We start from the raw sequence: 25,905 nt of genomic DNA, 5'->3' as shown, positions 1-25,905 counted from the left end.
GGCACCCCATAAACCAGGCCCCCTATGGGGCACCCCATAACCGACCCTTCCCTATGGGGCACCCCTAAACACCCCTCACAACGGGGCACCCCATAACTGAGCCCTTGTTATAGGGTCCCCCCCGGGCACCCCACAACTGACCCCTCCCTATGGGGCACCCCCCACCCTGCCCCCTTTCTTCTCGCCGTGGGTCCCACCCCCCCCAAACGAGGGGCCCCTTTGCCATGGGGTGGGTGGGGCGCAGCCCTTATCACTCAGCCCCACACACTGCGGGGTCCCCCCGATATCCCCCCCAAACCCCACCCCCCATGGGGCTCAGCACCCCAAACCCCACCCCACAGCGTGACCCCCAGCAGCTCAGCACCCCAAACCCCACCCCCCATGGGGCTCAGCACCCCAAACCCCACCCCACAGCGTGACCCACAGCAGCCCAGCACCCCAAACCCCACCCCCCATGGGGCTCAGCACCCCAAACCCCACCCCACAGCGTGACCCCCAGCAGCTCAGCACCCCAAACCCCACCCCCCATGGGGCTCAGCACCCCAAACCCCACCCCACAGCGTGACCCACAGCAGCCCAGCACCCCAAATCCCACCCTCCATGGGGCTCAGCACCCCAAACCCTACCCCCCATGGGGCTCAGCACCCCAAACTCCACCCCCCCAGTGTGACCCACAACAGCCCAGCACCCTGACCCCCCTCCACAGTGGCTCAGCACCCCAAACCCCACCCCCCCAGCATGACCCACAGCAGCCCAGCACCCCAACCCCCCCAACAGCAGCTCAGCACCCCAAACCCTGCCCCCACATGGGGCTCAGCACCCCAAACCCCACCCCCCAGCAGCTCAGCACCCCAAAACTCCCCCCCCATGGGGCTCAGCACCCCAAACCCCACCCCCACAGCGTGACCCACAGCAGCCCAGCACCCTGACCCCCCTCCTCGGTGGCTCAGCACCCCAAACTCTGCCCCCCCATGGGGCTCAACACCCCAAACCCCACCCCCAACAGCAGCTCAGCACCCCAAAACTCCCCCCCCCACAGCTCAGCACCCCAAAACTCCCCCCCCATGGGGCTCAGCACCCCAAACCCCACCCCCCAGCAGCTCAGCACCCCAACCCCCCCCCCTCCATGAGGCTCAGCACCCCAAACCCCACCCCCAACAGCAGCTCAGCACCCCAAACCCTGCCCCCCATGGGGTTCAGCACCCCAAAACTCCCCCCCAGCAGCTCAGCACCCCAAACTCCACCCCCACAGCTTGGCCCACAGCAGCCCAGCACCCTGACCCACCCCCCAGCAGCTCAGCACCCCAAAACCCCCCCCTCCATGAGGCTCAGCACCCCAAACCCCACCCCCAACAGCAGCTCAGCACCCCAAAACTCCCCCCCCCCCAGCTCAGCACCCCAAAACTCCCCCCCCATGGGGCTCAGCACCCCAAACCCCACCCCCCAGCAGCTCAGCACCCCAACCCCCCCCCTCCATGAGGCTCAGCACCCCAAACCCCACCCCCAACAGCAGCTCAGCACCCCAAACCCTGCCCCCCATGGGGTTCAGCACCCCAAAACTCCCCCTTCAGCAGCTCAGCACCCCAAAACTCTCCCCCCATGGGGCTCAGCACCCCAATATTCCCCCCCCAGCTCCTCACCTTCAGGGCAGGACAGACCCATGGGGCAGAGTGCGTGTGTGGGGGGGTTGGCAGTGGGTGGCTGGGTGTGGAGGGGGGGGGGGTTGTGGGTCACACCAGGGGTGTCACCAAACACCTGTCACCTCCCAAAATACCCCGGGGGGGCCAATCTACACCCCACCCCCCCCATCCTGTGGGGCAGCAGAACCCACATGGGGGGTGTATGTGGGAGGGGGTGTGGGGAGGGGGTGTGTCTACCCCCCCCCCACACACACCCTAAAAATCAACCTGGAGCTTGACCCAGGGCGGTGACGGCGACGGCGTCGCGCCCGCGTCGCGCGCCCCACCCAGCACCCACGGGTGGGGGAGGGGAAGGGTGGGGGAGGGGGAAGAGTTGGGGGGAGGGGAAGGGGGAGGGGGGTGTTATTTTTACCGTGGTGGAGACGTGACACTGGGTGAGGAGCTGTTACAACCCCCACCACCCCCCCACATACACACCCCCCCCTGGCGTTACTGTCGCGGTGACGCGATAGGCGCGGCGGTGACGTCATCAGACAGGAGAAGGTGGCGGTTTTTGGTGGGGGGAAAAACCCAGCCAGGATTTGGGAATTTCACCCCTCCCCCACCCCCAAAAATCATGAAGGGGGGGGAGGGGAAGGGGGTTGGGGAGGGGGGGGGGGTTGGGCGGGGGTATCGCCGCGGTGCCGCGGTGACGTGGCGGCGGTGCCGCCGCTCACATCACCTGGCAGCAGCGACGCTTCTCGGCCGGCGTCTCCTCAACCGGCGCCGTCAGCTTGAGGAGGGGCGGGTCGGGAGAGGGGTGGGTGACGTCATCGGCGGCGGTGACGTCATCGGGGGTACTCGGCGCCTGCCGGTGCTTGGCGGTGGTAGCGGCGGCGGCAGCGGCGGCGCGGCTCCGTTTGAGGTCAGCCAAGGTGTGGTGGGGTTTGGTGACGTCGGCGTCGTAGAGGGTGACGGCGCCGTTACCGTGAGCCGGGAGTTCGGCGGCGGGAAGAGGCGGCGGCACCGGGTCCTGAGCCGGGTGATGTCATGTCGGCGGTGACGTCAGCGGTGACGTCATTGTGGCGGGGGGGGAAAGGGATGGAGGGGGGATGGGACTCACACGGTGTGGTGGTGGTGGTGGTGGGGTGATGGCGGAGGGTTGTCGCTCCTCGTCCTCGCTGTCGCGGCGCTGGGCGCGTTGCCACACGATGGCTTCGCGCTGCTGCTCCTTGCGGTAGCGGGAGCTGCGCTCCGACAGGCTGGCGCGGCGCACCACCTTCCTGCCGGCACGCGGGGAGGGAGACAGGGGTGTGAGGGCGGCGTGGTGATGCGGGGAGAGGAGGGGGACAGGGGTGTGAGGGTGGTGCGGTGACACGGGGAGGGGGACAGGGGTGTGAGGGTGACGTGGTGACGCGGGGTGAGGAGGGGGACAGGGGTGTGAGGGCGGTGCGGTGACGCGGGGAGGGGAACAGGGGTGTGAGGGCGGCGCGGTGACGCAGGGAGAGGAGGGGGACAGGGGTGTGAGGGTGACGTGGTGATGCGCTGAGGGGAGGGGGACAGGGGTGTGAGGGCGGTGCGGTGACACAGGGAGGGGGACAGGGGTGTGAGGGTGGCGCGGTGACGTGGGGAGAGGAGGGGGACAGGGGTGTGAGGGCGGCGCGGTGACGCGGTGAGGGGAGGGGGACAGGGGTGTGAGGGTGACGTGGTGATGTGGGGAGGGGAGGGGGACAGGGGTGTGAGGGCGGCACGGTGACGTGGGGAGAGGAGGGGGACAGGGTGTGAGGGCGGTGCGGTGACGTGGGGAGAGGAGGGGGACAGGGTGTGAGGGCGGTGCGGTGACACAGGGAGGGGGACAGGGGTGTGAGGGCGGCGCGGTGACGCGGTGAGGGGAGGGGGACAGGGGTGTGAGGGTGGCGCGGTGACGCGGGGAGGGGAGGGGAACAGGGTGTGAGGGCGGCGCGGTGACGTGGGGAGAGGAGGGGGACAGGGGTGTGAGGGTGGCGCGGTGACGCAGGGAGGGGAGGGGGACAGGGGTGTGAGGGTGACGTGGTGACGTGGTGAGGGGAGGGGAACAGGGTGTGAGGGTGGCGCGGTGACACGGGGAGGGGAGGGGAACAGGGGTGTGAGGGTGACGTGGTGAGGAGGTGAGGGGAGGGGAACAGGGGTGTGAGGGCGGCGTGGTGACGCGGGGAGGGGGACAGGGGTGTGAGGGCGGCGCGGTGACGCGGGGAGAGGAGGGGGACAGGGGTGTGAGGGTGGCGCGGTGACGCAGGGAGGGGAGGGGGACAGGGGTGTGAGGGCGGCACGGTGACGCGGGGAGGGGAGGGGAACAGGGTGTGTGGGCGGCGCGGTGACGTGGGGAGAGGAGGGGGACAGGGGTGTGAGGGCGGCGCGGTGACGCGGGGAGGGGAGGGGGACAGGGGTGTGAGGGCGGCGCGGTGACACGGTGAGGGGAGGGGAACAGGGGTGTGAGGGTGGTGCGGTGACACGGGGAGGGGGACAGGGGTGTGAGGGTGGTGCGGTGACACGGGGAGGGGGACAGGGGTGTGAGGGCGGCGCGGTGACGCGGGGAGGGGAACAGGGTGTGAGGGCGGCGCGGTGACGTGGGGAGAGGAGGGGGACAGGGGTGTGAGGGTGGCACGGTGACGCAGGGAGGGGAGGGGGACAGGGGTGTGAGGGTGGTGCGGTGACGCGGGGAGGGGGACAGGGGTGTGAGGGTGGCGCGGTGACGCGGGGAGGGGAGGGGAACAGGGTGTGAGGGTGGCGCGGTGACGCGGGGAGGGGAGGGGAACAGGGTGTGAGGGCGGCGCGGTGACGTGGGGAGAGGAGGGGGACAGGGGTGTGAGGGTGGCGCGGTGACGCAGGGAGGGGAGGGGGACAGGGGTGTGAGGGTGGTGCAGTGACACGGGGAGGGGGACAGGGGTGTGAGGGCGGCGCAGTGACGCAGGGAGAGGAGGGGGACAGGGGTGTGAGGGTGGCGCGGTGACGTGGTGACGCAGTGAGGGGAGAAGGGGATGTGATGGCAGTGAGGTGACATGGTGACACGGTGATATGGTGAGGGGAGGGAAAGGGGGTGTGAGGATGACGTGGTGACATGGTGAGGTGGTGGTGGCGAGAGGGGAAGGGGATGTGATGGTGGCGTGGTGACGTGGTGACACGGTGACGTGGGGAGGGGAACGGGGTGTGAGGGCAGCGCGGTGACGTGGTGACACGGTGATGGTGGTGGGAGGGGAAGGGGGTGTGAGGGCAGCGTGGTGACATGGTGATGGTGATGGGAGGGGAAGGGGGTGTGATGGCGGCCCAGTGACATGGTGACAGGGTGACATGGTGAGGGGAGGGAAAGGAGATGCGACAGTGGGGCAGTGACGTGGTGACGCGGTGATGGTGGTGGGAGGGGAAGGGGGTGTGATGGTGACATGGTGATGTGGTGACGCGGTGACAGGAGGGAAAGGGGATCTAATGGTGGCACCGTGATGTGGTGACATGGTGACGTGGTGATGTGGTGACATGGTGACGTGGTGACATGGTGATGTGGTGACATGGTGACGTGGTGATGTGGTGATGGGAGGGGATGTGATGGCAGCGCTGTGACGCGGTGATGCGGTGACACAGTGACGTGGTGATGTGGTGATGGGAGGAGAAGGGGATGTGATGGTGGTGCGGTGACACGTGGTGATGCGGTGACGATGGTGGGAGGGAAGGGGGTGTGATGGCGGCGCGGTGACACGGTGACACGGTGATGTGGTGACAGGGTGACACGGTAACAGGAGGGAAAGGGGATGTGATGGCAGCGTGGTGATGTGGTGGTGGTGGTGGGAGGGAAAGGGGATGTGATGGTGGTGCCAGTGATGGTGGTGACAGCGCCGCGGTGACAGTCTTACCCGCGGCTGCCGGCGCTGGACGTGCGGCGCCGGAGGGGGGATCTGCGCCGCTCGCGGGACTTGAGGGCGGCGACACGTCGGTGCTTCAGCTCCAGGAGTTTGGAGCGAGTCTCCTCGTCAGCGCTGACGTCTGTGGGGACCCCCTGATCCCAATCCCATCCCCATCCCATCCCATCCCTATCCCCACTCATCCCCATCCCCATCCCCATCCACACTCATCCCCATCCCCATCCCCATCCCATCCCATCCCATCCCAATCCCATCCCCATCCCATCCCATCCCCATCCACACTCATCCCATCCCTATTCCCATCCCCATCCCATCCCATCCCATCCCCATCCCATCCCCATCCCACCCCCATCCTATCCCCATCCCACCCCCATCCTATCCCCATCCCAATCCCATCCCATCCCCATCCCAATCCCATCCCCATCCCCATCCCCATCCCCATCCCATCCCAATCCCCACCCCAGTCCATCCCAGTCCCATCCCGCTCACCCAGTGGTGTCTCCTCCAGCACTGACTTCGCCTCCATGTCGGCTCCATGAGCCACCAGCAGCTCAGCCAGACGGAGCTACGGACACAGCCGGGGGTCAGAGGGACTGGGAAGCACTGGGAGGCACTGGGAAATGCCAGGAAACAGGGAGAGGCACTGGGAAACACTGGGAGACATTGGGAGACACTGGGAAACACTGGGAGAGACACTGGGAAACACCAGGAAACAGGGAGAGGCACTGGGAAATACTGGAAGAGGCACTGGGAAATGCCAGGTGAGAGGGAGAAACACTGGGAAACACTGGGAGAGGCACTGGGAAACGCCAGGAGACAGGGAGAGGCACTGGGAAACACTGGGAGAGGCACTGGGAAGTGCCAGGAGACAGGGCGAGGCACTGGGAAACACTGGGAGAGGCACTGGAAAGTGCCAGGAAACAGGGAGAGACACTGGGAAACACTGGGAGAGGCACTGGGAAGTGCCAGGAGACAGGGAGAGGCACTGGGAAACACCAGGAAACAGGGAGAGGCACTGGGAAACACTGGGAGAAGCACTGGGAAGTGCCAGGAGACAGGGAGAGGCATTAGGAAACACTGGGAGAGGCACTGGGAAGTGGCAGAAGAGGCACTGGGAGACACCAGGAAACAGGCAGAGACACTGGGAAATACTGGGAGAGGCACTGGGAAACGCCAGGAAACAGGCAGAGACACTGGGAAACACTGGGAGAGGCACCAGGAAATGCCAGGAAACTGGGAGAGACACTGGGAAATACTGGGAGAGGCACCAGGAAATGCCAGGAAACAGGCAGAGACACTGGGAAATACTGGGAGAGGCATTGGGAAACGCCAGGAAACAGGCAGAGAAACTGGGAAATACTGGGAGAGGCACTGGGAAACGCCAGGAAACAGGCGGAGACACTGGGAAACACTGGGAGAGGCACTGGGAAACGCAAGGAAACAGGGAGAGGTACTGGGAAATACTGGGAGAGGCATTGGGAAATGCCAAGAAAGGCACTGGGAAATGCCAGGAAACTGGGAGAGACACTGGGAAATACTGGGAGAGGCACTGGGAAGTGCCAGAAAACAGGCAGAGACACTGGGAAATGCCAGGAAACAGGGAGAGACACTGGGAAACACCAGAAGAGGAATCAGGAAACACCAGGAAACACCAGAAAATAGTGAGAGAGACCGTGAAACAGCCGGAAACGCCGGGAGGCGCCGGGAAACGTCAGGAAACGCCAGGAGATGTCAGGAGATGCCAGGAAGTGGTGAGAGAGACCAGGAAACAGCAGGAAACGCCAGGAGACACCTGGAAACAGGGAGAGATGGTGGGAAACACTGGGAACTGCTGGGAAATTGAGAGAGAGAGACTCGGAACTGCTGGGAAATGGTGATTGGGAAATGCCGCCAAACACTGGGAAATGCCAGGAAATGGGAAGAAACACCAGGAAACACCAGGAAATGGTGGGAAATGCTGTAAAACACTGGGAAATGGTGAGAGACGCCAGGAAATGGTGGGAAATGGTGAGAGAAACTGGGAAAGTCCACGAAACACATGGAAACATGGGGAAACAGCAGGAAAAACACTGCAAAAAATCTGGGAAGTGGCAGGAAATGGTGGGAAACACAGGGAAATACCAGAAAAGAATGGGAAGTGCCAGGACATGCTGGGAAGCAGTGAGAGATGCCAGGAAATGCTGGGAAGCACTAGGAGGTATTAAGGAAATGCCAGGAAACTCCAGGAAATGCTGGGAAAACACAGTGAAGCACTGGGAAATGGTGAGAGACACCAGGAAATGTGAAATGCTGGGAAATGCCAGGAAATATGGGGAAACACCAGGAAATGATGAGAGATGCTGGGAAACACACCAGGAAATGACAGGGAAGCTGTCAAACGCTGGGAAATGACAGGAAAGACCAGGAAATGGTAAGAGACACCGGGAAACATCAGCAAACACATGGAAACACAGGGAAACAGAAGGAAACAATGAAAGAAGCTGGGAAATGCCAGGAAACACAAGGAAACACCAGGAAAACACAGAGAAACACCAGGAAACGTCACAAAATACCAGGAAACACCAGGGAAATACTGGGAAACAATAGGAAATGGCAGGAAACGCTGGGGAAACACCAGGAAGTGGTGAGAGATGCCAGGAAACACCAGTTTTAGCCAGGAAATGAAGGGAAGTGCTGGGAAAAGCAGGGAAACACTGGGAAATACCAGCAGCAGCCACCCCGGCCCCACCCTGGCAGCCGTTTACCTGCCCCCAGCAAGCGGCGGCGTGAAGCGGTTCCCACCCGTCCTCATCCCGCGCGCCGACGCTGGCGCGGTTCTCCAGGAGCAGCTCGGCCGCCTCGGCGTAGCCGTTGGCCGCCGCGATGTGAAGCTGCCGGAAGGAGGGGACAATGTTGGGGGGCAGGGTGGAGGGAAGGGGGGGGGGGTTATAAAGCGTCTCGGCGGTCGGCGTCGCGCCGCGATGTCACCGCGTGGGCGTACCAAGGTGGCTCCGTGTCCCCGCGGTGTGTCCAAGTCGGCGCCGGTTTGGAGGAGGTGCCGGATTTCCTGGAGCATGAGGCGTTCGGTGGCGGCTCGAGCGTCCTCGATCTTCTCCTGGGTGATTCCTGAGGTGGGAATCACAGGATCACAGGGGTTGGAAGGGACCTCCAGAGATCATGGGGTCCAACCCCCCTGCCAAAGCAGGGTCCCTAGGACAGGTCACACAGGGAGACTCCAGATGGGGCTGGAATATCTCCAGAGGAGGAGACTCCACACCCCCTGGGCAGCCTGGCCCAGGGCTCCCTCACCCTCACTGGGAAGAAGTTCTTCCCCAGATTGGGGGGGAACTCCCTGTGCTCCAACTTGAGCCCATCACCCCTTGTCCTGTCCCCACAGACACTAAGCAGAGGCTGCCCATGTCCCCCTGGGTCCCACCCTTCAGCTATTGACACCCAGTGATCAGATCCCCTCTCAGGCTTCTTCTCTCCAGGCTGAACAGCCCCAGCTCCCTCAGCCTTTCCTCCCAGGGGAGATGCTCCAGGCCCTTCAGCATCTCCATGTCCCTCCTCTGAACTCTCTCCAGGAGATCCCTGGCTTTTCTATCCCAGGGAGCCCAGCACTGGACACAACACTCCAGGTGGGGCCTGACCAGGGCAGAGCAGAGGGGGAGAATCCCCTCCTGTGACCTGCTGCCCACACTCCTCCTGATGCCCCCCAGGATCCCATTGTCTCAGCCCCCAGGGCACACTGCTGGCTCATGGCCACCCTGTCACCCACCAGGACCCCCAGGTCCTTCTCCACAGAGCTCCTCTCCAGCAGGTCACCCCCAGCCTGTCCTGATTCCAGCAGTTATTCCTTCCCAGGTGCCAGACTCTCCACTTGCTCTTGTTGAACCTCATCTGGTTTCTCCCTGCCCAGGTCTCCAGCCTGGCCAGGTCTCTCTAGGAGGCAGCTCAGTGTCCTGTGTGTCACCCACTTCCCCCAGCTCAGGATCATCAGGTACTTGCTGAGGGTGGATGTTGTTCCCTCATCAAGATCCATGACGCCATTAAACAGGACTAGACCTGGGTGACGTCAGCAGCGGCGCCGCCGCGCTCACCTTGCTCCGCCATGGCGGTTTCGATGCAGTCCAGGGTGACGTCATCCTCGCAGAGGTCGTACGGCATGTTCCCGTCGGAATTCACCGCCAGGAGGTCGGCGCCGCTGTGCCGGAGACAAGAGGCGGTTAGGTGGGGGGTGTCACCGTTGTCACACCCGTCCCCAGATACGCGGCGGCGGCGGTGGTGACGCGGTGATACCGTCGGATGAGGAGTTGGACCAATCGGAGGTGACCGCAGGTGGCGGCGGCGTGAAGCGGCGTCCAGAGTTCACTGTCGCGGGCGTTGACGTCGGCGCCGGCTTCCAGCAGCGCCGTCACCACGTCGCCGGCGTCATCGATGCAGCACTGATGGGGGTGGGGGGGAAGGGGGGAAACATGGAGGGTTTGGAAAAGGATGGAAATGGGAAGAGCCACTTCCAGGAACTAAACTGGATACTGGGGCGGGATGGAACTGGGATTCTCCCAGCTCCCAGTTGGATCCGGTGCCACCAGTAACATCCAGGCTTCCGGGAATGCAACCGGATACTGTGGCAGGATGGAAGTGGGATTCTCCCAGCTCCCAGTTGGATCCAGTGCCACCAGTAAGGATAAAAGGAAGTGGGATGGAACTGGGATTCCCTGAGCTCCCAGTTGGATCAAGTGTCACCAGTAAAGATAACATGGAAGTGGGATGGAACTGGGGTTCTCTGAGCTCCCAGTTGGATCTGGCATCACCAGTATAGAACCAGCCTTCTGGGAACGCCAGCGGGGCGCAACCAGATCCTGTAGTGGGATGGGACTGGGATTCTCTGAGCTTCCAGTTGGATGCGGTGTCACTGGTAAGATCCAGCCTTCCGGAAACACAACCGGACACTGGGGCGGGATGGAACTGGGATTCTCCCAGCTCCCAGTTGGATCCAGTGTCACCAGTAAGGACAAAAGGAAGCAGGATGGAACTGGGATTCCCTGAGCTCCCGGTTGGATCCAGTGTCACCAGTAAGATCCAGCCTTCCAGGAACACAACCGGATACTGGGGCGGGATGGAACTGGGATTCTCCCAGCTCCCAGTTGGATCCTGTGCCACCAGTAAGGATAAAAGCAAGTGGGATGGAACTGGGATTCCCTGAGCTCCCAGTTGGATCCGGTGTCACCAGTAAGGATAAAAGGAAGTGGGATGGAACTGGGATTCTCCCAGCTCCCAGTTGGATCCGGTGTCACCAGTAAGGATAACATGGAAGTGGGATGGAACTGGGATTCTCTGAGCTCCCAGTTGGATCCAGTGTCACCAGTAAGGATAAAAGGAAGTGGGATGGCACTGGGATTCTCTGAGCTCCCAGTTGGATCCAGTGTCACCAGTAAGGATAAAAGGAAGTGGGATGGAACTGGGATTCTCTGAGCTCCCAGTTGGATCCAGTGTCACCAGTAAAGATAACATGGAAGTGGGATGGAACTGGGATTCTCTGAGCTCCCAGTTGGATCCGATGTCATCAGTAAGATCCAGCCTTCCGGGAACACAACCGGATACTGGGGCAGGATGGAACTGGGATTCTCCCAGCTCCCAGTTGGATCCCGTGTCACCAGTAAGGATTAAATGGAACCGGGATGGGACTGGGATTCTCCCAGCTCCCGGTTGGATCCAGTGCCACCAGTAAGGATTAAATGGAAGCGGGATGGAACTGGGATTCTCCCAGCTCCCAGTTGGATCCTGTGTCACCAGTAAGGATTAAATGGAACCGGGATGGGACTGGGATTCTCTGAGCTCCCAGTTGGATCCGGTGTCACCAGTAAGGATAAAAGGAAGTAGGATGGAACTGGGATTCCCCGAGCTCCCAGTTGGATCCAGTGTCACCAGTAAAGATAACATGGAAGTGGGATGGAACTGGGATTCTCTGAGCTCCCAGTTGGATCTGGTGTCACCAGTAAGATCCAGCCTTCCGGGAACGCAACCGGATACTGGGGCGGGATGGAACTGGGATTCTCCCAGCTCCCAGTTGGATCCCGTGTCACCAGTAAGGATTAAATGGAAGCGGGATGGGACTGGGATTCTCCCAGCTCCCGGTTGGATCCGGTGTCACCAGTAAGGATAAAAGGAAGTGGGATGGGACTGGGATTCTCCCAGCTCCCAGTTGGATCTGGCACCACCGGTAAGATCCAGCTTTCTGGGAACGCCAGCGGGGCGCAACCAGAACCTGTAGTGGGATGGGACTGGGATTCTCTGAGCTCCCAGTTGGATCTGGTGTCACCAGTAAGATCCAGCCTTCCAGGAACACAACCGGATACTGGGGCGGGATGGAACTGGGATTCTCCCAGCTCCCAGTTGGATCCGGTGTGACCAGTAAGGATAAAAGGAAGTGGGATGGAACTGGGATTCTCTGAGCTCCCAGTTGGATCTGGCACCACCGGTATAGATCCAGCCTTCTGGGAACGCCAGCGGGGCACAACCAGATCCTGTAGTGGGATGGGACTGGGATTCATTGAGCAACTAGTTGGATCTAGTGTCACCAGTAAGATCCAGCCTTCCGGGAACGAAACTGGATACTGGGGCAGGATGGAACTGGGATTCTCCCAGCTCACAGTTGGATCCGGTGGTCATTGGTAAGATCCAGCCTTCTGGGAACGCAACCAGTAACAGGGTGGGATGGAACTGGGGTTCTCTGAGCTCCCAGTTGGATCCAGTGTCACCAGTGAAGATAACATGGAAGTAGGATGGACCTGGGATTCTCTGAGCTCCCAGTTGGATCTGGCACCGCCGGTAAGATCCAGCTTTCTGGGAACGCCAGCGGGGCGCAACCAGATCCTGTAGTGGGATGGGACTGGGATTCTCTGAGCTCCCAGTTGGATCCGGTGTCACCAGTAACATCCAGTCTTCCGGGAATGCAACCGGATACCGTGGTGGGATGGAACTGGGATTCCCTGAGCTCCCACTTGGATCCAATGTCACCAGTAAGGATAAAAGGAAGTGGGATGGAACTGGGATTCCCTGAGCTCCCAGTTGGATGCGGTGTCACTGGTAAGATCCAGCCTTCCAGGAATGCAACCAGATACTGGGGTGGGATGGAACTGGGATTCTCCCAGCTGCCACTTGGATCCAGTGTCACCAGTAAGGATAAAAGGAAGTGGGATGGAACTGGGATTCTCCCAGCTCCCAGTTGGATCCGGTGTCACCAGTAAGGATAAAAGGAAGTAGGATGGAACTGGGATTCTCTCAGCTCCCAGTTGGATCCGGTGCCACCAGTAAGGATAAAAGGAAGTGGGATGGAACTGGGATTCCCTGAGCTCCCGGTTGGATCCAGTGTCACCAGTAAAGATAACATGGAAGTGGGATGGCACTGGGATTCTCCCAGCTCCCAGTTGGATCTGGCACCACCGGTAAGATCCAGCTTTCTGGGAATGCCAGCGGCGTGCAAACAGATCCTGTAGTGCGATGGGACTGGGATTCTCTGAGCTCCTGGTTGGATACAGTGTCACCAGTAAAGATAAAATGGAAGTGGGATGGAACTGGGATTCTCTGAGCTCCCAGTTGGATCCGATGTCACCAGTAAGATCCAGCCTTCCAGGAACACAACCGGATACTGGGGCGGGATGGAACTGGGATTCTCCCAGCTCCCAGTTGGATCCGGTGTCACCAGTAAGGATAAAAGGAAGTAGGATGGAACTGGGATTCTCTCAGCTCCCAGTTGGATCTGGTGTCACCAGTAAGGATAAAAGGAAGTGGGATGGAACTGGGATTCTCCCAGCTCCCAGTTGGATCCAGTGTCACTGGTAAGGATAAAGGGACATGGGATGGAACTGGGATTCTCCGAGCTCCCAGTAGGATCCAGTGCCACCAGTAACATCCAGTCTTCCGGGAATGCAACCAGATACTGTGGCAGGATGGGACTGGGATTCTCCCAGCTCCCAGTTGGATCCGGTGCCACCAGTAAGGATAAAAGGAAGTGGGATGGAACTGGGATTCTCTGAGCTCCCAGTTGGATTCAGTGTCACCAGTAAGGATAAAAGGAAGTGGGATGGAACTGGGATTCCCTGAGCTCCCAGTTGGATCTGGTGTCACTGGTAAGATCTAGCCTTCTGGAAACACAACCAGATACCGTGGCAGGATGGGACTGGGACTCTCCCAGCTCCCAGTTGGAACCAGTGTCACCAGTAAGCCTAAAAGGCAGTGGGAGAGCACGGCCAGAGCGCCGGCGCTTACCTGGTGCAGCGCGGTGAGACCGTCCTCGTTGCAGAGATCGGGGCTGCCGCCGCCGCGCAGGAAGAGCCGCACTGGGGAGGAATTCATTAACGGAGCCGTTAACGGTGCCCAGAGCAATTAACGGAGTCATTAACGATGCCCAGAGCAATTAATGGAGTCATTAACGCACCAGGAGTCACCCTGGAGCCACTGAGAAGGTTAAACCAGCCCCTGGGATGAGGCCCAATCCCAGAAGCACAAGGTGGGAAGAGGCCTTTGGAGATCATCATGGGAGTGAAACTGGTTAAACTGGGAGGGAAACAGGAGTGAAACTGGGAGGGAAAACAGGAATGAAACTGGTTAAACTGTGAGATTAAACTAGGGGGAATGGGAATGAAACTGGTTAAAATGGGAGGTGAAACTAGGGGGAAATGGGAGTGAAACTGGTTAAACTGGGAGGGAAAACAGGAATGAAAGTGGTTAAACTGGGAGGTGAAACTGGGAGGTGAAACTAGGGGGAAACGGGAATGAAACTGGTTAAACTGGAAGGGAAAACAGGAATTAAACTGGTTAAAGTGGGAGGTGAAACTAGGGGGAAATAGGAATGAAACTGGTTAAACTGGGAGGGATACAGGAATTAAACTGGCTAAACTGGGAGGGAAAACAGGAATGAAACTGGTTAAACTGGGAGGTGAAACTAGGGGGAAACGGGAATGAAGCTGGTGAAACTGGGAGGTGAAACTGGGAGGTGAAACTAGGGGGAAACGGGAATGAAACTGGTTAAACTGGGAGGGAAAACAGCAATGAAACTCGTTAAACTGGGAGGTGAAACTAGGGGAAAATAGGAATGAAACTGGTTAAACTGGGAGGTTAAACTAGGGGGAAAGGGGAATGAAACTGGTTAAACTGGGAGGTTAAACTCGGGGGAAAGGGGAATTAAACTGGTTTAACTGGGAGGTTAAACTCGGGAGAAAGGGGAATTATCTGGTTAAACTGGGAGGGAAAACAGGAATGAAACTGGTTAAACTGGGAGGTGAAACTAGAGGGAAATGGGAATGAAACTGGTTAAACTGGGAGGTGAAACTGGGAGGAAACAGGAATGAAACTGCTTAAACTGGCAAGTGAAACTAGGGGGAAACGGGAATGAAACTGGCTAAACTGGGAGGGAAAACAGCAATGAAACTGGTTAAAGTGGGAGGTGAAACTAGGGGGAAAGGGGAATGAAACTGATTAAACTGGGAAAGGTTGAGGGGCTCAGGGACCCCTGGTTAGTGTGGGTGGGGGTGAGGGTGACCACGGGCACCCATGGGGACCCCCCCCCAGCCACCTATGAGACCCCCACCTTCCTCCGCGTCGCGCCGCGCCGCCGCTTCCAACAGCCGGACGGCGTCGGGAAAGGTGACGGTCTTAGGGGGAGCGTCGCTCTTCCTCCTCTTCTTCCTCTTCCTCTCGTTTTTCCCAGTGGAAATTTCCTTCTCTGTCTGAGCCCATTTCTTCAGCTGTTGAGCTCGGCGCTTCTGAGCGTGTTTCAAGCGTTCCGGCGTGCTCAACCGCGTCACCGCCGGCATCTCCGCCAACAGCTCCGCGTGTTCCGCCATCTTCACACCCCACCTTGGTTATTTCCCACTGGGAAAGGGTGACTCTTCCAAAGAAGCCGGTAGGGAACAACCGTTTCCTTCACCGGCATCACCCTGAGAGGGGGTTTTATTCCCAAATCCCGGTGTTTCCGGAAGGTTCCACGGCGGTGGGAGGCGGTAACGGTGTTCGGCGTAGCGCAACCATGGCTGGCGGTTGATTTAACACCCGGAATCAGCGGTGGTGCCGAAGCTTAGGGTGAAGTTTGGAGGGTGGTGAATCTGCTCCCCGGTGCCTCGTTATGTTGGTTAATTAATCCCAAGGGAATTGGGCTTCTGGAAGGTTCATCCGACAAAGCGCCGGCGCTCCGGTGTCACCGGTACTCTGGGAAGCGGTAGCCGTTAACTCTGGTTTGGTGTGGGGGTGGTGTGGGGAGATTGAAGCCACAGGTGGGAAACTGTGGGGAATGGGAATGAAACTGGTTAAACTGGGAGGGAAAACAGGAGTGAAACTGGGAGGGAAAACAGGAATGAAACATGTTAAACTGGGAGGGAAAACAGGAGTGAAACTGGTTAAACTGGGAGGTTAAACTAGGGAGAAATGGGAGTGAAACTGGTCAAACTGGGAGGGAAAACAGGAATGAAACTGGTTAAACTGGGAGGTTAAATGAGGGGGAATGAGAATGAAACCAGTTAAACTGGGAGGGAAAACAGGAATGAAACTGGTTAAATTGGGAGGTTAAACTAGGGGGAAATGGGAGTGAAACTGGTTAAACTGTGAGGTGAAACTCAGGGGAAATGGGAGTGAAACTAAGGGGAAATGGGAATGATACTGGTTAAACTGGGGGGGGAAACAGGAAAGAAACTGGTTAAACTGGAGGTTAAACTAGGGGAAATGGGAATGAAACTGGTCAAACTGGGAGGGAAAACAGGAGTGAAACTGGTTAAACTGGGAGGTTAAACTAGGGGAAATGGGAATGAAACTGGTTAAACTGGGAGGGAAAACAGGAATGAAACTGGGAAGGAAAACAGGAATAAAACTGGTGAAACTGGGAGGTAAAACTAGGGGGAAATGGGAGTGAAACCGGTTAAACTGGGAGGGAAAACAGGAGTGAAGCTGGTTAAATTGGGAGGTGAAACTAGGGGGGAAATGGGAATGAAACTGGTTAAACTGGGAGGTTAAACTAGGGGAAATGGGAATGAAACTGGTTAAACTGGGAGGGAAAACAGGAATGAAACTGGGAAGGAAAACAGGAATAAAACTGGTTAAACTGGGAGGTAAAACTAGGGGGAAATGGGAGTGAAACTGGTCAAACTGGGAGGGAAAACAGGAGTGAAACTGGTTAAATTGGGAGGTGAAACTAGGGGGGAAATGGGAGTGAAACTAAGGGGAAATGGGAATGATACTGGTTAAACTGGGAGGGAAAACAGGAATGAAACTGGTTAAACTGGGAGGTTAAACTAGGGGGAAGTGGGAATGAAACTGGTCAAACTGGGAGGGAAAATAGGAATGAAACTGGGAGGGAAAACAGGAATGAAACTGGTTAAACTGGAAGGTGAAACTCATGTGAAATGGGAATGAAACCGGTTAGACTGGGAGGGAAAACAGGAATGAAACTGGTTAAACTGGGAGGTTAAATGAGGGGGAATGGGAATGAAACTGGTTAAACTGGGAGGTGAAACTAGGGGGAAATGGGAATGAAACTGGTTAAACTGGGAGGGAAAACAGGAATGAAATTGGTTAAAGTGGGAGGTGAAACTATGGGGAAAGGGGAATGAAACTGGTTCAATTGGGAGGTTAAACTAGGGGAAATGGGAATGAAACTGGTCAAACTGGGAGGGAAAACGGGAATGAAACTGGGAGGAAAAACAGGAATGAAACTGGTTAAACTGGGAGGTTAAACGAGGGGGAATGGGAATGAAACCAGTTAAACTGGGAGGGAAAACAGGAATGAAACTGGTTAAACTGGGAGGTTAAACTAGGGGGAAATGGGAATGAAACTGGTCAAACTGGGAGGGAAAACAGGAGTGAAACTGGTTAAATTGGGAGGTGAAACTAGGGGGGAAATGGGAATGAAACTGGTTAAACTGGGAGGTTAAACTAGGGGAAATGGGAATGAAACTGGTTAAACTGGGAGGGAAAACAGGAATGAAACTGGGAAGGAAAACAGGAATAAAACTGGTTAAACTGGGAGGTAAAACTAGGGGGAAATGGGAGTGAAACTGGTCAAACTGGGAGGGAAAACAGGAGTGAAACTGGTTAAATTGGGAGGTGAAACTAGGGGGGAAATGGGAGTGAAACTAAGGGGAAATGGGAATGATACTGGTTAAACTGGGAGGGAAAACAGGAATGAAACTGGTTAAACTGGGAGGTGAAACTGGGAGGTGAAACAGGAATAAAACTGGTTAAACTGGGAGGGAAAACAGAAATTAAACCGGTTAAACTGGGAGGGAAAACAGGAATGAAACTGGTTAAACTGGGAGGTTAAACTCTGGGAAAAACAGGAATGAAACTGGTTAAACTGGAGGTGAAACTAGGGGGAAAGGGGAATGAAACTGGTTAAACTGGGAAAGGTTGAGGGTCTCAGGGACCTCTGATTAATGGGGGTGGGGGTGAGGGTGAGCACGGGCACCCATGGGACCCCCCCCAGTCAGCCACACGACCCCCATGGTCACCCACAGGACCCTCAGGACCACCCATGGGACCCCCATGGCCCTGGGTCTGTCCTCATGGGACCCCCATGGTCACCCAGGGGAGCCCCCCAGTCACCCCTGGGACCCCTTGGCCACCCACAGGCCCCCCATGGGTACCCAGGACCCCCCCCCCAGCCACCCAGGGGACCCCCACAGCTCTGGGTCTGGCCACACAGGACCCCCATGGTCACCCAGGGGACCCCCACAACCACCCATGGGACCCCAGTCACACAGGAGACACCCTGGTCACCCAGGGGACCCCCATGGCCCTGGGTCTGTCCTCATGGGACCCCCATGGTCACCCAGGGGACCACCAGTCACCCATGGGACCCTCAAAGCCCCTCCAGGGACACCCCCAGGGGCACCAAAGACCCCCACCCCATCACCCAGGGGACCACCCCAACACCAGGCCTGTCCCCATGGGACCCCCACAGTCACCCACAGACCCCCAGGCTCCCCCCAGGACCCTCCCAGACACCCCCCCGGTCACCCAGAGCCCCCCCAGGCTCCCCCCAGGACCCTCCCAGACACCCCCCCAGTCACCCAGAGCCCCCCCAGGCTCCCCCCAGGACCCTCCCGGACACCCCCCCGGTCCCCGGAGCCCCCCCAGGCTCCCCCCAGGACCCTCCCGGACACCCCCCCGGTCCCCAGAGCCCCCCCAGGCTCCCCCCAGGACCCTCCCGGACACCCCCCAGGTCAACCAGAGCCACCCCAGGCTGCCCCCAGGTCCAGGCCCATCCCCAGTCACACCCCCCCAGTCACTCAAGGACCCCCCAGGCCCCCCCCAGGCCCAGACCCATCCCCGGTCACCCCGGGACCCTCCTGGCCACCCCCCCGGTCACCCAGAGCCCCCCCAGGCCCGGGCCCGTCCCCAGTCACCCCCCCCCCCCCGGTCACTAAAGGACCCCCCAGGCCCCCCCCAGGTCCAGGACCCTCCCAAACAACCCACAGTCACCCAGAGCCCCCCACAGGCTCCCCCCAGGTCCAGACCCATCCCCGGTCACCCCCCACAGTCACCCAGGGACCCTCCTGCCCCCCCCAGTCACCCAGAGCCCCCCCCAAGGCTCCGCCCAGGACCCTCCCAGACACCCCCCCGGTCCCCAGAGCCCCCCCAGGCTCCCCCCAGGACCCTCCCAGACACCCCCCCGGTCACCCAGAGCCCCCCCAGGACCCTCCCGGACACCCCCCAGTCTCCAGAGCCCCCCCAGGCTCCCCCCAGGACCCTCCCGGACACCCCCCCGGTCCCCAGAGCCCCCCCAGGCTCCCCCCAGGTCCAGACCCATCCCCGGTCACCTCCCCCCGGTCACTCAAGGACCCTCCAGGCCCCCCCCAGGTCCAGGCCCATCCCCAGTCACCCAGGGACCCTCCTGGCCAACCCCCCGGTCACCCAGAGCCCCCCCCAGGCCCAGACCCATCCCTGGTCACCCCGGGACCCTCCAGGCCACCCCCCGGTCACCCAGAGCCCCCCCAGGCCCGGGCCTGTCCCCGGTCACCCCCCCGCTCACCCCGAGGCCCCTCCAGGCCCCGCCCGCTCCCTGCCGGGCCCGGCCCCGCGACCCCTCCCGCCTCCCCCGGGTGACCCGGGAACCCCCAGGGCCGGGGGCCGTGCAGACCCCCGGGAACCGCCCCCCCCGCCCCCCCAGGCCCCGCCCGTACCCGGTGCCGAGGTCGCGGCCCTTCCCGTCCCGCCGGTCGCCATAGCAACGGGCCGCGCTTCCGGGGGGCACCGGAAGTGTGGGGGTGGCTACACCGGAAGTGGGCGGGGGAAGGAGCCAACATGGCGGCCGCCATGATGCCGGCGCCGGGGGGAGACGGGAGGGCGGGAGAGCGCTCAGAGCACCTGGGGGACACCGGGTCCGGCACCGGAACCGGCACCGGGACCCCCCAAACCCCCTCCCGCGCCCGGAGCGTGTCCCGGGGACGCGTGAGGGCGGAACAGCGCCGTAGCCCCGCCCCCTCGAGCAGGCCCCGCCCCCTGAGAGGCGGCACCACGTGACCCGGGGGCTGCCGGCTGGGCCCCGCCCCTGGGACACGTGACACGTGGGGGCGCCGCTCTGGCCACGCCCCCTCCCCGTGGACACGCCCCATTCGCTGGACCCACCGCCTGGCCACGCCCCCTTCCCATGGCCACGCCCCCCTCGGCGTGGCCCCGCCTCATTCGCTGGACCCACCGCCTGGCCACGCCCCCTCCCCCTGGCTCCGCCCCCCTTTCCCCTGGCCACGCCCCCTTGGCGCTGCCCCCCATGGGGAGGGGTCAGGGTGGGGAGACCAGTGCGCCCAGTACAGACCAGTACAGCCCACCCCAGGGCTCCCAGTACAGACCAGTGCGCCCAGTATAGCCCAGTGCTCCCAGTACAGACCAGTGCTCCCAGTACAGACCAGTACAGCCCTCCCCAGTGCTCCCAGTACAGACCAGTGCTCCCAGTACAGACCAGTACAGCCCACCCCAGTGCTCCCAGTACAGACCAGTACAGCCCAGTGCGCCCAGTACAGACCAGTATAGCCCACCCCAGTGTTCCCAGTACAGACCAGTGCTCCCAGTACAGACCAGCGCTCCCAGTACAGCCCACCCCAGTGCTCCCAGTACAGACCAGTGCTCCCAGTACAGACCAGTACAGCCCACCCCAGGGCTCCCAGTACAGACCAGTACAGCCCAGTGCTCCCAGTACAGCCCACCCCAGGGCTCCCAGTACAGACCAGTGCTCCCAGTACAGCCCAGTGCTCCCAGTACAGCCCACCCCAGGGCTCCCAGTACAGACCAGTGCTCCCAGTACAGACCAGCACTCCCAGTACAGCCCACCCCAGTGCTCCCAGTACAGACCAGTGCTCCCAGTACAGACCAGTACAGCCCACCCCAGGGCTCCCAGTACAGACCAGTGCTCCCAGTACAGACCAGTACAGCCCTCCCCAGGGCTCCCAGTACAGACCAGTGCTCCCAGTACAGACCAGCGCTCCCAGTACAGCCCAGTGCGCCCAGTACAGACCAGTACAGCCCTCACCAGGGCTCCCAGTACAGCCCAGTGCTCCCAGTGCCCTCACCAGGGCTCCCAGTACAGACCAGTGCGCCCAGTATAGCCCAGTGCTCCCAGTACAGCCCACCCCAGGGCTCCCAGTACAACCCAGTGCTCCCAATACAGACCAGTGCGCCCAGTACAGACCAGTACAGCTCACCCCAGTGCTCCCAGTATAGCCCAGTGCTCCCAGTACAGCCCACCCCAGGGCTCCCAGTACAGACCAGTACAGACCAGTGCGCCCAGTACAGACCAGTACAGCTCACCCCAGTGCTCCCAGTATAGCCCAGTGCTCCCAGTACAGACCAGGGCTCCCAGTACAGACCAGCGCTCCCAGTACAGCCCACCCCAGGGCTCCCAGTACTGACCAGTGCGCCCAGTACAGACCAGTACAGCCCACCCCAAGTGCTCCCAGTACAGACCAGTGCCCCCAGTACAGACCAGTACAGCCCACCCCAGGGCTCCCAGTACAGCCCAGTGCGCCCAGTACAGACCAGTGCTCCCAGTACAGACCAGTACAGGCCACCCCAGGGCTCCCAGTATAGCCCAGTGCTCCCAGTACAGCCCAGTGCTCCTAGTATAACCCAGTGCTCCCAGTATAGCCCAGTGCTCCCATTACAGCCCACCCCAGGGCTCCCAGTACAGCCCAGTGCGCCCAGTACAGACCAGTCCTCTGCCCCAGTGCTCCCAGTACAGACCAGTACAGCCCACCCCAGTGCGCCCAGTACAGCCCAGTGCTCCCAGTACAGCCCAGTGCTCCTAGTATAACCCAGTGCTCCAGTATAGCCCAGTGCTCCCAGTATAGCCCACCCCAGGGCTCCCAGTACAGCCCAGTGCACCCAGTACAGACCAGTACAGCCCACCCCAGTGCGCCCAGTACAGCCCAGTGCTCCAAGTACAACCCAGTGCTCCCAGTATAGCCCAGTGCTCCCAGTACAGCCCACCCCAGCGCTCCCAGTACAGCCCAGTGCTCCCACTGCCCCAGTGCTCCCACTACAGCCCAGTGCTCCCAGTGCCCCAGTGCTCCCAGTTCCCCCAGTGCTCCCAGTGCCCCCAGCGCTCCCATCCCCCATCATCCCTCCTCATCCCCGCCAGTGCTCCCAGTTCCCCCAGTGCTCCCAGTGCCCCCAGTGCCCCCATCCTCCATATCCCTCCCCATCCCTCCCAGTGCCCCCAGTGCTCCCAGTGCCCCCAGTACCCCCATCCCCCATCATCCCTCCCCATCCCTCCCAGTACAGCCCAGTTCCCCCAGTGCTCCCAGTGCCCCCATCCCCCATCATCCCTCCCCATCCTCCCCAGTGCTCCCAGTGCTACAAGTTCCCCCAGTGCTCCCAGTTCCCCAGTGCCCCCAGTGCCCCCATCACCCATCATCCCTCCCCATCCCCCCCAGTGCTCCCAGTGCTCCCAGTGCCCCCATCCCCCATCATCCCTCCCCATCCCCCATCATCCCTCCCCATCCCCCCAGTGCTCCCAGTATAGCCCAGTGCTCCCAGTACAGCCCATCCCAGTGCTCCCAGTACAGCCCAGTGCTCCCAGTGCTCCCAGTTCCCCCAGTGCCCCCATCCCCCATCATCCCTCCCCATCACCCCCAGTGCTCCCAGTGCTCCCAGTTCCCCCAGTGCTCCCAGTTCCCCCAGTGCCCCCATCCCCCATCATCCCTCCCCATCCCCCCCAGTGCTCCCAGTGCTCCCAGTGCCCCCACCTCCCATATCCCTCCCCATCCCCCATCATCCCTCCCCATCCCCCCCAGTGCTCCAGGTGCCCCCATCCCCCCCAGTGCTCCCAGTGCTCCCAGTTCGCCTCCCCCCCGCGGTGCCGCCGTTTGTTGTGCAAAGACCCGGCGCCGGGAGGGGGATGGGGGGGGTCAGAGGGTTGGGGGGGTCAGAGGGTGGGGGGGGGGGAAATTGGGGGGGGTCAGAGGATGGGGGGGTCAGAGGGTGGGGAGGAATTGGGGGGGGTCAAGGGATGGGGGGATTGGGGGGGTCAGGGGATTGGGGGGTCAGGGGATGGGGGGATTGGGGGGGTCGGGGGGGGAATTGGGGGGGTCAGAGGATGGGGGGAATTGGGGGGGTCAGGGGATGGGGGGGATTGGGGGGGTCAGAGGATTGGGGGGGTCAGAGGATGGGGGGGATTGGGGGGGGTCAGGGGATGGGGGGGATTGGGGGGGTCAGAGGATGGGGGGGTTTGGGGGGGTCAGGGGATGGGGGGGGATTGGGGGGTCAGAGGATTGGGGGGATTGGGGGGGTCAGGGGATGGGGGGATTGGGGGGGGTCAGAGGATTGGGGGGGTTTGGGGGGGTCAGGGGATGGGGGGGATTGGGGGGGTCAGAGGATGGGGGAGGATTGGGGGGGTCAGGGGATTGGGGGGGGATTGGGGGGGTCAGAGGATGGGGCGATTGGGGGGGTCAGAGGATGGGGGGGGATTGGGGGGGTCAGAGGATTGGGGTGGTCAGAGGATGGGGGGGGATTGGGGGGTCAGAGGATGGGGGGAATTGGGGGGTCAGGGGATGGGGGGGAATTGGGGGGGTCAGAGGATTGGGGGGGTCAGAGGATGGGGGGGATTGGGGGGGTCAGAGGATTGGGGGGGTCAGAGGATGGGGGGGACTGGGGGGGTCAGGGGATGGGGGGGTTTGGGGGGGGTCAGAGGATGACACACCCATCGCTGGCACAGGCTGCTCTTTATTTTGGGGGGGGGGGCCACACACACAATTGGGGGGGTGTGGGGAGCCCCATGGGGAGGGGTCCACGTTGGGGGGGGGGGGGGTCACCTCAGGCTGCTGGGATGGGGTGTGGGGGGGTCAGATGGGTGCAGGTCAGGGGTGCACAGTTGGGGGGGGGGTCCCAGCCAGGTTTTGGGGTTCCCAAGGAGGGAGTGTGTGGGGGGGGTCCCAGCTTCCCCCCCCCCCAAATTGAGGGGGGGGGTTGTGCTACCCCCTGAGCACAGGGTAGGTGACATCCCCAGGGTGACTCAACCAGACATCAAAGATGCTTTTATTGGGGGGGGGCACGTTAGGACCCCCCCCCCCAATTTCCAGCTGGGGTTCAGGTCCTGGGGGGGCTGAAGGGGGGGGATAAACCCTCCCCCCCCAATGCAGGGGGGGGCAAGGGGGGGCTACAGCGTTGGGTACCACAGCGGTGCTGTAAGAGGTGGGCAGCTGCCCCCAGGTTTGGAGAGGGGGGGGTGCAGGGTGAGACCCCCCCCCTCCTCACTCCTCCTCCCCCCTCTCCTAACCCCAGGGGGGTCAATTTGGGGTGGTACCCAAGGAGGGGGTGATGCTGCTGGGAGGTGAAACCCACTTGGGACCCCCCCTAAATCACCTTGGGGTGAAGAAGGGGGATGAAAAACGAGGTGATCACACCCCGGGGGGGGGGTCCCTAATTTTTTCCCACCCCCCACACCCCCCCTTTCCCATCCCCCCCCTCCCCATCCTCCCTCAGCAGGGACTCGATGCTAAAATCCACCCCCCTCTGAGATAGAAGGGGGGGGCGGCGGGGGGGGGATTCCTTAAGGGGGGGTCCTAAGGACTGGGGAGGGTTAGGAAGGGGGGGGTAGGGCCACCCCCGAAGGATGAAAGGGGTCAGATCGCGGGCGAAAGGGGGTCGCCCCCCCCCCCCCCAGGACCCCCCCCCCCAGGAACCCCCCGAGCCACCGCCGTGTTCTGCAGCCGCAGCGCCTGGGGGGGGATGCGGCTCACGTCCACCGTCCAGTAGTTGCCCTTGGCCTTGGGCTTGGAGGGGTCCTTCAGCACCTGGGGGGGGGCACAGGGGATGATGAGACCCCCACCCCTTAAATTAGGGAGGGACCCCCCCCCTACCTCTGAGGGGTGGAGCCCCCCGAAAAATGGGGGGGGGTCACTTCAGGGTGGTAAGAAGAGCCCCCCCCCCCCTTCCCCCACTTCCCAAAGCAAATAATGGGGGACCCCCCCTTAAAAAATAAGGGGGAACCCCCCCTTGTGAACCCCAAAGGAGGGACCCCCCCCAGCTGAACCCCAAAAGAGGGACCCCCCCAGCTGAACCCCAATATAAGGACCCCCCCCCCCAGAATAAGAGGCTCAGACCCTATGGAGATGAACCCCCCCAACACACCCCCCTGCACCCCAAGATGGGACCCCCCCCAGCTGAACCCCAAGATGGGACCCCCCCTGTGAACCCCAAAGGAGGGACCCCCCCAGCTGAACCCCAATATAAGGACCCCCCCAGAATAAGACCCACAGACCCTATAGAGCTGAATCCCCCCCACTGGCTGCACCCCAAGATGGGACCCCCCCTGTGAACCCCAATATAAGGACCCCCCCCAGAATAAGAGGCTCAGACCCTATGGAGCTGGAGCCCCCCCCCCAGCTGCACCCCAAGATGGGAACCCCCCTGTGAACCCCAAAAGAGGGACCCCCCCAGCTGCACCCCAATACAAGGACCCCCCTGTGAACCCCAATACAAGGACCCCCCCAGCTGAACCCCAAGATGGGACCCACCTGTGAACCCCAAAAGAGGGACCCCCCCCAGCTGCACCCCAATATAAGGACCCCCCCAGAATAAGACCCTCAGACCCTATGGAGCTGGAGCCCCCCCCAGCTGCACCCCAGGATGGGACGTTTGGAGGGGTCCTTCAGCACCTGGGGGGGGGCACAGGGGATGATGGGACCCCCACCCCTTAAATTAGGGAGGGACCCCCCCCCTATCTCTGAGGGGTGGAGCCCACCCAGAAATGGGGGGGGGTCACTTCAGGGTGGTAAGAAGAGCCACCCCCCCTTCCCAAAGCAAATAATGGGGACCCCCCCCAAAATATAAGTGGGTCTGGGGTGGGAACCCCCCCTGTGAACCCCAAAAGAGGGACCCCCCCAGCTGCACCCCAATATAAGGACCCCCCCCCAAAATAAGAGGCTCAG

The 25,905-nt window shown here is 61.3% G+C and overlaps 2 protein-coding genes across 2 annotated transcripts in view; both read right to left on the bottom strand.

Moving 5' to 3' along the window:
- Nucleotides 1–2,192: 2,192 nt before the first annotated feature.
- On the bottom strand, nucleotides 2,193–19,575 carry PPP1R16A (protein phosphatase 1 regulatory subunit 16A). The gene is made up of 11 exons (XM_084260479.1): nucleotides 19,515–19,575; nucleotides 15,084–15,773; nucleotides 13,763–13,833; nucleotides 9,791–9,936; nucleotides 9,592–9,695; nucleotides 8,493–8,617; nucleotides 8,257–8,382; nucleotides 6,002–6,077; nucleotides 5,504–5,633; nucleotides 2,743–2,902; nucleotides 2,193–2,652 (listed from the first exon to the last, which is right to left on the bottom strand). Exons 2-11 carry the CDS (start codon nucleotides 15,337–15,339, stop codon nucleotides 2,353–2,355), a joined length of 1,494 nt encoding a protein of 497 aa, XP_084116605.1. The 5' UTR covers nucleotides 15,340–15,773; nucleotides 19,515–19,575; the 3' UTR covers nucleotides 2,193–2,352.
- Nucleotides 19,576–24,597: 5,022 nt separating this feature from the next.
- The window catches only part of FOXH1 (forkhead box H1), a gene marked incomplete at both ends in the record, with an annotated part of 5,246 nt that continues 3,938 nt past the window's right edge, over nucleotides 24,598–25,905 (bottom strand). Inside the window, one exon of the mRNA XM_084280241.1 lies at nucleotides 24,598–24,768. Coding sequence (XP_084136367.1) covers nucleotides 24,598–24,768 — 171 coding nt within the window. The remainder of the gene's footprint in view (nucleotides 24,769–25,905) is intronic.

The sequence above is a fragment of the Gallinula chloropus genome, assembly GCF_964237585.1.
Source record: "Gallinula chloropus genome assembly, chromosome: 2".
NCBI classification, from domain to species: Eukaryota; Metazoa; Chordata; class Aves; order Gruiformes; family Rallidae; genus Gallinula; species Gallinula chloropus.
The sequence above is the reverse complement of the archived record's forward strand: the minus strand, read 5'-3'. Positions and strand labels throughout refer to the sequence as shown.

Bases quoted from the DNA above. Each gene is read 5' to 3' on its own strand.
- PPP1R16A (XM_084260479.1), bottom strand. From the start codon at position 15,339: ATGGCGGAACACGCGGAGCTGTTGGCGGAGATGCCGGCGGTGACGCGG. The intron at 9,696-9,790 runs GTATCACCGCGT...TCTCCGGCACAG, and splicing joins GTCCAACTCCTCATCCGACG to CGGCGCCGACCTCCTGGCGG. The intron at 6,078-8,256 runs GTAAACGGCTGC...CTGTGTCCGTAG, and splicing joins CCGCCGCTTGCTGGGGGCAG to CTCCGTCTGGCTGAGCTGCT.